The sequence below is a fragment of the Terrapene carolina genome, unplaced genomic scaffold, assembly GCF_002925995.2.
Source record: "Terrapene carolina triunguis isolate 2854851 unplaced genomic scaffold, T_m_triunguis-2.0 Scaffold50357, whole genome shotgun sequence".
In the NCBI taxonomy this organism is placed as follows: Eukaryota; Metazoa; Chordata; order Testudines; family Emydidae; genus Terrapene; species Terrapene triunguis.
The window spans coordinates 11,910-22,252 of record NW_020714708.1 but is presented as its reverse complement, the minus strand read 5'-3'; the positions used below and the strand labels follow the sequence as shown (position 1 = coordinate 22,252).

General features: G+C 45.1%; 1 protein-coding gene across 1 annotated transcript; it reads left to right on the top strand.

Moving 5' to 3' along the window:
* The first annotated feature begins 728 nt into the window (after positions 1-728).
* Positions 729-7,796, top strand: LOC113405729 (histo-blood group ABO system transferase 1-like). The gene is made up of 3 exons (XM_026646979.1): positions 729-767; positions 1,218-1,352; positions 6,999-7,796. Exons 1-3 carry the CDS (start codon positions 733-735, stop codon positions 7,684-7,686), a joined length of 858 nt encoding a protein of 285 aa, XP_026502764.1. The 5' UTR covers positions 729-732; the 3' UTR covers positions 7,687-7,796.
* Positions 7,797-10,343: the final 2,547 nt, after the last annotated feature.

The following is a 10,343-nucleotide window of genomic DNA, read 5'->3' as shown; positions in this document are numbered from 1 at the left end:
TTAAGTGTTCGAGCTGCTTTCAGAAGAGCTCTGGTATTCCTGAAGGATGATGATCTATGCTTGTGGAACTCCAGTACTCTATTTTAGAATTACATTTGTGTATTATGAATCATCAATACAACATAATGACACTGAAATTTAGACAAGCTCAGATGTTAACTATCTTTGAAAGCTCTCAGCGGTGATCTCATGGATTCCCGTCCCCTCTAAGGATGTTCACATTGCTTGGTTTACACCAGTCTGCACCTCAATTCTGACCTCCAGGAAGCTCTACTGTTCAAGTTCTGAGCCACACACACAGCTCTATCAATGTTCCGCATTCCCTACCTGCAAAACTTTTCTGCTCCTATCCTGCATGCTCACACCACTTTGCTAATGAACCTCATTCCTGACTTTTAATGTCTCCCTCTGAGCCTCTCAGGAGCATAGATTGTCAATCAAGCCACACTGCATAGAGGTTTTGTGATGTAAACCAATATTAGGGACTAGAGAGAGACCACTAAACTTATGTTCATATGTGACCTGACCCAGGATTTAAACTCAAGTCACCAGAGGTACAGTAAAGCTAAAACCCTTTCCTTTGGAGTTCTGAGTATGGGTCACTGAGTTCTCAATGGAGCTGATCTGTGGGAATCTTTTATCTGTCTGTAAACTCGAGAAGGATTTTTTAAAGAGCTATGGAAATCTTTCCTTAACTTGAAATCATTTTTGTTTTCCTACTTTTCTTTTAGGATGATTTACACAAAGCCACAGATTCTAAAGCCATCGTAAGTAAAACTAAAAATGTGTTTTGTAACATCTAAAATATAACTAAAGTTAATTGACTAAAATCTGACCAAGAAACTTCCTTAAGGATTTGAACTTGTCTTGCTCTGTGTTAACTTGGGCATACAAAATCTTAGAAACACTTGGGTCTTTATACAAAGTACAAGCCAGAATGTTTTGTTCAGTTACAAACCTCAGACATGCTGGGTAGATGCTAGTGCAGTGCAAACATTAATTAGTTGATAGATCCCAGTAACCTGCTACATTATATAGCCTTACTGCACCATGTCTTGTGACTTCATGGAGTTGTATATTCTTTAAAGCTGTTAGTTGTCTATTTTTGAACTTTAACACATGGCTCTGGTAGTGTCTTCCTATATGTAGGGAAGGCAACTGCCTCCGTATTTCTTACTTCTACAGTGTGATTCTAAAGAAAACTTCCTCTTCCACAGGAGAAGTGACGTCCTTATGATGACTCCATGGTTTGCTCCAATAGTTTGGGAAGGGACCTATAACTCCGAGATCCTGAATGAGCAGTTCCGACGAAGGAATGTCACTGTTGGACTGACAGTGTTTGCTATCAAAAAGTGAGTCTGAACTATGTTACGTACGAAAGGTGATGTATAACCAACGAGGAGGTGGGGGAACCAATTTTTTTTGTGTAGTGATGGTGTATAGTATCCCCTGTTCACCTCACTCTCCGAAGCAGGAGTTTTGTTGGAAGATTGCTGATTGACTTAAAACACATTTCAGTGACAGGGAAAGGACAGGGCTTTTCCAGTGTGGTGGAGGAGGAAATTAGGAGGGTCTGGCAGCTGTGAGAAAGGGTCAGATTAAGCTGCTTATCGTGTGTATCAGAGGGAGGCGGACTGGAGGGATTGTCAACTATGGAAGTTGAGTGATGTACTTTCCTCTTTTCCCTTTGCTCTGGGCACAAAGTTTTTACCTTAGGCGCTGCTGACTTCACGATAGGTGGTCTTTTATCTTCTCTCTACACCGTTATCATTCTACTTGGGGTGGAATATTTAGAAATACAACCACGTAACTGGGCACAGAGAGACATCCTTCAAGAGTCCTTCTTACAAAGGAAGAACTTGACTTTCATGCTGAGCAGTGCTTTATCTAATTTGTAAATGAAGGAAAATACCTAGCGTGGTTTGTGACATACCCAGCTATGCAAGCACAGATTAAGGAACTATTTAATAACATTATTATTTTCCAAAGGCTGTGCATGCTACAATGAAGTCCTTGTTAGTCATGGAGCACAGGTTCAACCAGTGGTTATAAGCGCTATTGCCTGCCAACAGAATTTTTTTGCAAAATGTATTGCTAAAGGTCAAAAGGACTCCAGATCAAAGTATAGTAAAATATCCTGATTATTTTATTATTATGATCCTGTTAAGAATGGACAAGTAGGTTTTTGTACCTGTGCTGATAAATATTTATAACAATTTTGCAAGGCTGATTTGGCCACCAGTGAGATGCAGCAACTTTTCAACGTTGTACATCAATGAGACACAACAAATAGGATAGGAAGCAAAGAATAGCAGATCCATTTTGAAAATATAGGGCCAATTTGGGAAGATGGGATGAAAGAAGTGAAGTTTGAATTTGTCGAGGATACTGGGTAGGATACTCCTACTCTTGTGAAAAGTTTAATGGGATTGATAATGATTACATGTAATAGGACTTTGAAAGACAAAACCCCAAGCAACATAACACTCCCCTAACATTATGCTGGCACAATGGTTTGTAACTGCCCCAGAATCAATATGAATTAGGGTTTCTTCCCAATAATATCTTGAGGACTCCCAACCCCCCGTGTTCCCCATCCCCTGACCCAGGGGCGGCTCCAGGCACCAGCGCAGCAAGCGTGTGACTGGGGCGGCCTGCCAGTTGCTGTGAGGGCGGCAGGCAGGTGGCTTTCGGCGGCATGCCTGCGGGATGTCCGCCAGTCCCGCGGGTTCGGCGGCAATTCGGCGGCGGGGACGCCGATGGCGCGGTACTGGCGGACCTCCCGCAGGCATGCCGCCGAATCCGCGTGACCAGCGGACCCGCCGAAAGCCGCCTGCCTGCCGTGCTTGGGGCGGCAAAAAACAGAGCCGCCCCTGCCCTGCCCCCCCCCCCCCCAGAACCTCCGCTCCATCCAATCTCCCCCTGCTCCCTGTCCCCTGACTGCCCCCCCAGAACCTCTGTCCCATTCAACCTCCCGTTCCCTGTCCCCTGACCCCCCCCGAACCTTCTCCCCATTCAACCCCCCCCATTCCCCGTATCCTGACTGCCCCCCATAACCTCTTCCCCATGCAACCTTTCCCTGTCCCCTGACTGCCCCGACCCCTATCCACACCCCTGCCTCCTGACAGGCCCCCAGGGAACCCACCCCCTATCCAAACCCCCCCGCCCGCTCCCTGTCCCCTGACTTCCCCCTCCCTGAAACCCCCTGCCCCTTATCCAACCCCCCCGCGCCCCTTACCATGCTGCTCAGAGTAGCAGGAGCTGAAAGCCCCACCGCCTGTACTGCCTGGTAGGAGTGGTGGGCCAGAGGGCAGGTGGCGCGGCAAGCTGAGGCTGTGGGGGAGGGAGGACAGCAGGGGAGGGGCTGGGGGCTAGCCTCCCCGGCCGGGAGCTCAGGGGCCGGGCAGGACGGTCTCGCGGGCCGGATGTGGCTCGCGGGCCGTAGTTTGTCCACCTCTGGGCTAGGCATATACATGACAAATGAGGTTGATGTTAATTTCTGACAGTGTACAGTGTACAACTCTCATGTTGAACCCTCCCATAGTGAAATGAAGGGGGCTTGGATATTTGCCATGAAACCTTGTAAATGCCCCCTCACTCCTGTTGGGTTTGAGCTGATTTCTGTAAGAGGGTAGTGCCTCAACTGGCCCCTCTACTCGTGAGGGGGTTTGATGGATTTTTTTCTACAGGTTCCTTTGCTGACCCTCTCCAATACTTTAGCAGGATAAGGATCCTGAGTGCTGAAGGTCATAGTGCCCTGGCTGTTTCCCAGCCATTGATGTTAAATTTGCTTCACTGTCGCCAAAGTGAAATGATTTTGTGTACCATGCTCCTTTGTTATACGGTTATATGAAAAGGTGAACTGTTATTGGGATATAGTATTTCTTAAGGGGAGTGTTGTGCAAAGAAATCCTCCATCTTTACAGCCAATGTTGTATGAAATAAATCTTAGTACACTCGAAGTACTAGACCTTATTCTCTCATAAAAAAAGGATTGATGTCAAACCGCTGCCAGAGATCTTGGCTCATAGCTGGCTATGTGGGGGGCAGCTCTTGTAACACATTACACCTGCTGGTTATTTGCAGGACCGCTGAAATAGCAGGTAACGAGGCAGAACACCTTTGAAATGCTGTTGCACCTGGGCCGCGCAGGCAAGTCATTTTGCTTGGATGGTGCATGTAGCTGGAATGTGAACATGACAGAGAAAACTCTCATTTTCACTGCAAGGCTGGCTAAGTGGCAATATAGGCCCAATCCTGAGAGGTGCTGCGTGCCCTTATCTCTCACTGGAGTTAAAGATACTCAGTATCTCTCAGGAGATGACCAGTACCTTGCTTTGAAAGTCCCTAGAGCGAGAGGTTCAAATTCAGGCACGGTACAGGTCAGCTCTTCATCCTTCCCAGGTAGACTCCCTTCCTGACTGTTTGGGAGGGACAGAGTGGCATTGTGTCTATGGTTCATTTCTCAGCACTTCCACATGTGTTCATGGGCAGAGCACTCATGTGATCACCGCAGTACCCAAGACCTCACTTGCTCCTGCAGCATGGATTCCATGAGAGTCACGTGCAATGCCCTGAACAGCTGAATATGGCTCAAGAGATGAAGGTTGATGATCGTCAGTATTTGGAAGGAAATAATCCTAACCAGGAAACTAGCAACAAATATTTAAAAAAAAGTGTTTCTTGTCCCTGCCAGCAGGTAGGGGATCTTGCGGGACAACTACTGCACTGGTGGGGGGCAAAATAAACTTTATTAAGAAAATGCAAAAACAGGGAAAATTCAATAGTGAGGGGTATGGGGTTTGTTAAGGTAGACAATTGAGGAGGGGTTTCTTTTAGTAAATAGGATAGGGGGTTTCAGTAGTGCGGTACAATACAGTGGGGTACAATACAGTTGGTAACCAATTAACACTGAAGTATAAATGTAACAGGCAGCTAACAATTTCTATGTAAAGAGTGTGTCACAGCAGTATATAACCAACTAACAGTATGGGTAAAATGGGTTAAATAATCAACAACTTTAGGTAAAAATGTGTCACAGTGGTGTAAATGCAAAATGTGAGGTGTGTTAGAGAGAAAAAGGGGTAACCAATGGGGGTTTATGCTAGACTTCAGTAATACAATTGAGGTTTGGTAGCAGTAGGAGCAGGGTGAGCACGTGGTGGAGGGAGATTTAAACTCAGGGAGACACAGAGAGCAGACAGGCTGCAAGTTTAAACAGCAGAGAGACAATTATACAGAACACAGCAAAATCTTATCTATGATTTAACTTAACCAAGACTACACAAATTAGCAAGTAACAAAACACAAGGCAACAATTCTGTAAGCCTAACTTACAGAGTACAATGCAAGCAATTTCCTAAACCTAACTTAACTGCAGCTATGCAAAATGAAATTACAACTTATCTAGACTAAAAGCTAAATCTAACCTAATGGGTGCACCTTATACTAGGGGTAGTTCCAGAGGGCAGACTGGTGTGTGCCCAGGATACAGCTCCAAGGGGGGGAGGGGGGAGGGTGACCAGATGTCCTGATTTTATAGGGACAGTCCAGATTTTTGGGTCTTTTTCTTATATAGGCTCCTATTACCCCCCACCCCCTGTCCCGATTTTTCACACTTGCTGTCTGGTCACCCTAGGAGGGGGATTAACTAGTGGTGGCTGCAGCAGTGGGGTGGCTGCAAGCTGGCAGCCCAGGATACAGTCCAGGAAGGCACAGGCTTATTTCTAGCATCAAAGGCACTGCGGAGCAAGAAACAAGTAGTTAGCTTGGGTCTGCCTGCTGGGGGAAAGAAAGCCAGCAGCCAGAACAAGGGGTGTGTGCAAGAGGTTTTTCCTTACCAATCCCCAAAGCAGCAGCAGGAACAGCAGTTTCAACATCAGAGGACACAGAGAGGACTCGATTCGCTTACAATAATCAGGAGATCTCCAGGCACAGATTCGTTGTTCGTGGGAGGGGAGTTTAAAAACGGGGGTACTCTCAAAAACAAACGAGAGCGGGGAGAGGGCCCCCCAAAGACTCCTAGCTGATCAGACCAGGTGGCAAAGCAAGGACCTTCTCCGGGGGTCTGATCAGAAAATGTCTGTTTTTTATGGGCAAACTCAGGCAGTTTCCCGGCAGTAACTTTGATTGGTTCCCCTTAATCCAGGGGAGGAGAGAAGGCAGGGAAACTGCAGGTAGGCACAGGACATGCCTGGGCAAGTTCTGAGTTACAGGTATGACTCGTATGCTCAGCTATGTGGCCACTTTAGGTCTTGCATACCTGGGCAGAGCACCCTACACCGAGCCGGGTCCTGAACAAAGAAGCTAGACAAAGGAGCGAAAAGCCCCCTCAGCTCTGAGCAGAGCAATGGCTCCAGTCAGTCTGCACAAGCCATTTCCATGAGCAGGGCCAGGCTGTGACTTTGGTTAGTTCCATGGCCGGGGGGGCGGCCACACAGCACAAACAGAACAGCAGGGGGACAGCTGTAACAGACATTTCTGACTAAAACCGATTCTTTTTGTTGTTCATGAGCATTGTCAATTCCTGCTTGCAACAAAACCCATTGGGTGGAGTCACAGTTACTTGTTACTTCTTAATAGGAATCTTATATTAATTGGCTACTTTCATAGGAGAGAAAATAGACATTTACACAGCTTTGATCATCATAAAATGCTTTACAAACTAGGTAGGAATTGGTTCATCTTCCCCTCCATAAATAAGAACAAAAGCTAAAATCCTAGATCCCTCTTGTGAGTCCAACCATGTCATCAGCCCCCATCAGTCCTTTCACTGCCTCTTGTCTTTTTCCACGCTAAATTCAGAATCCTCATCCTCACCTTCAAGATGCTTTACAACTCTGCCCCTTCTTACACCTCCCCCACCTACTCCCTCTTCTGCACACCCTATTGGTCTCCCTGATCCTTTCACTTTGTTGCTCTCTGTATCCCCTTCTTCCCGTCTTTTACCACAGTGCCTTTTATTTCTAATAGAGAATTTTTTCCTTTTTTTTTTCTAGGTATACAGTCTTCCTAAACAAGTTTTTAGAAACTGCAGAGACGTACTTTATGGTTGGACATAGGGTGAACTATTACATTTTCACAGACAGACCAGAAGAAGTTCCTAAAGTTCCACTCAAAGAAGGAAGGAATGTAGTGGTTCTGCAAGTCCAAAACTACCCTAGGTGGCAAGAAATCTCTATGCGACGAATGGAATTGATCAACTCCTTCTCTCAGCAGCGGTTCATTAATGAGGTCAGCTACCTAGTGTGTGTGGATGTAGACATGAGGTTTAATGACCAAGTTGGAGTGGAGATCCTGAGCAACTTGTTTGGCACATTACACCCACATTTCTATGCTGCAGAGCGTCAGTCTTTCACCTATGAACGTCGACCTGCTTCTCAAGCTTATGTGCCCAGAGATGAGGGTGACTTCTACTATGCTGGAGGCTTTTTTGGAGGAACAGTAATGGAGGTTTACAAGTTGACCAAGAAATGCCATGAAGCCATGATGGTGGACAAAGCCAAAGGAATTGAGGCAATCTGGCAAGATGAGAGTTACTTAAACAAGTATTTTGTTTACTACAAACCAACCAAAATACTTTCTCCGGAATACCTGTGGGATGACGATCTAGGTAGGCCAGAGATCCTTAAGAAAATAAGGTTTCTTGCTCTACCAAAGAACCATGCTGCAATCAGAAATAAATGAAGTTCCTCTCAGACTGGCCTTAGTGCGAACGAACATAACTGATATTGTAGGTTTCCTTGGTTGATGAAAATATACAGACAATTAATAAAGCTCCATAACTTTTTCTGACATCCCCAGTATTTCTGGATATGGGAATGATTTGCAAGATGTTACTGTGATGTTGCACTCCATATGTTTTATGGAAATGTGCTAATGAGTGTGACTACAATGTAACTGGAATATCCTTCATGCAAAAGGTCTCTCGTAAGGTATCATTACAAAGCTTATAATCTACTGAGTGTGTTCATCCTATCTGTATGAATGTATCATTCTTGTATCTGAAGCTAGAAATATGAAGTATTACTCTGAAGTCCTATTGTAACTATGCAAAGTGTGGGTCATTAATGGTGGCTTAAAATCTTGATGGCTCCCATTAACTAGGACAATTGGTTGTAAATGGCTCTGTTTACTCACAAACCTTCCTGGGCATGTGCAGTCCAACCCTGAAAGAATGGAGAATGAGGTCTTACAGTGACATGTGATCATGTCAACTGGTACTGGAATCCATTATAAACCTGGTAATTTTCCACTTAAAAGAATGGGTGCGGACCCAGAGAGACACAGAATTCCTGCCTTGTGCCAAAGCTATAAAAGGGGGTGGAGGACGAGGGGTGCCAGTCATGTGAAATCCCCTGCTTTTCACCTAAGATGCCTGCTGGAACTAACAAGGTCTGTACCAGGGGAAAGGCTTGGGTGCAGACTAGGAAGGAGTCTAGTCTGTGAAAGAAGCTTATTGGAACGGCTGAGGGTGAGATTTACCTGTATTCAGGCTCTTAATGTATTAGGCTTAGACTTACGTGTTGTGTGCTGTTTTATTTTGCTTGGTAACTTATTTTGTTCTGTCTGTTATTACTTGAAACCACTTAAATCCTACTTTTTATACTTCATAAATCACTTTTGTTTATTAATGAACCCAGAGTAAGTGATTAGCAGGGCCGGCTCCAGCATTTCTGCTGCCCCAAGCAAAAAAAAAAAAAGCCGCGATCGGCGGCGGCAGTTCAGCGGCAGGTCCTTCGCTCCTAGAGGGACTGAGGGACCTGCCGCCCCGAATTGCCGCAGGTGCCGCCCCTCTCCCTTGGCGCCCCAAGCACCTGCTTGTTAAGCTGGTGCCTGGAGCCGGCCCTGGTGATTAATACCTGGGGGAGCAAACAGCTGTGCGTATCTATCAGTGTTATGGAGGGCGGACAATTTGAGTTTACACTGTATAAGCTTTATACAGAATAAAACGGCTTTATTTGGGGTTTGGATCCCACTGGGAACTGGGTGCTGGAGATAGGTGACCTGCTGAGCAGTTTTTGGTTAAAGTCTGCAGCTTTGGGGGCGTGGACCAGACCTGGGTCTGTGTTGCAGCAGGCTAGCGTGTCTGGCTCAACAAGGCAGGGTTCTGGAGTCCCAAGCTGGCAGGGAAAACAGGCTCCGAGGTAATTCCAGCATGTCAAGTGACAGTCCCGAGGGGGTCTCGGTGACCGAACCCGTTGCAGTTACCATAAGGATAGTGTGCTGATTCCAACAATTTCCTTGCCAAAAATACGTTGGTATTTCTCTGCAATAGAGCTGTACCAGTACTAGGTTGTGTCTAGTGTTGGGGAAATATAGAGACTTGTAGATTCAGATGCTTATTCAAACCTCTCCTGGCTGGACATCTGATGCAAAGAAGCTTTCATGAGACTTCCAGTGCTTCCTGATTTTATTTGGGTCAGAAATGATGTGGAAACATAAGAGATTTTGGTAACGAATAGAAATACCAGAGCCAAAATCTCTGTGTGGGCATGTGTTTTAAAATAAATAAATAAAACCAAAAAAAAAAAAAAAAAATCTAGATCTTTTTAAAAAAAAAATTCTGGTTCAATTTGATTTTTTTTCCTCGGTGGTTCAGGCTGCCCCCACTCTGTAGGATACTTGAAATGTGTCTCAAGGTTCAGCTGCTTCCAATCCTGTGGTGCTCTCCGCCTTGCAAAATACACTTGAAAATGAAATAATCTTGGGTCTCAACAGTTTATCTGGATCCATCTTTTCAATCTCAGCTGGCCCAGAATGATATCAAATCTTTAGGTTTTCATCTAATTTATAATGAAGAAAGCTCAGGGTTATCAGATCTATTTTCAATTAATATTCTCTCCTGAAAGACATAGAACTATAGTTAAAAGACTTTAGCTTCTCGAGGAGAAATGGCTGGAGAAGTATCACAATGGAAAGCAACTCCATCTGCTATTTGTAGAGCTCCTAGTACCTCACAAATCTTTGGGCCCTCAAAAGACAGACGTTGCCTCTCTGCACCAAAGATTGCTTAACAAATGTCAGGAAAAGAGACCAAATGAGGATGTAATGAGTCTCACCTGGATAACAGTATGTGTCGGAATAAGATGACTGGTAGAGCCCTCTTCTGTACCAAATTCTGCTTCCACTTACACTCTATTAATCTGTCTTGGGTTTTTAAATAGCACCTATCACCATGGTATCTATGCAATGGGGTTTGCAGGTTGTAACTGAGAGGGGAATTTTTTTCCTTTAAAGTGACTTGTAGAAAGGAATTGAAGTGGCTTGAACAGAAATGTTGGAAGATTTTTCTCCCTCACAACAAGGTCTATTCAATTTATTTCCCTGTTCTAATTGAAAAT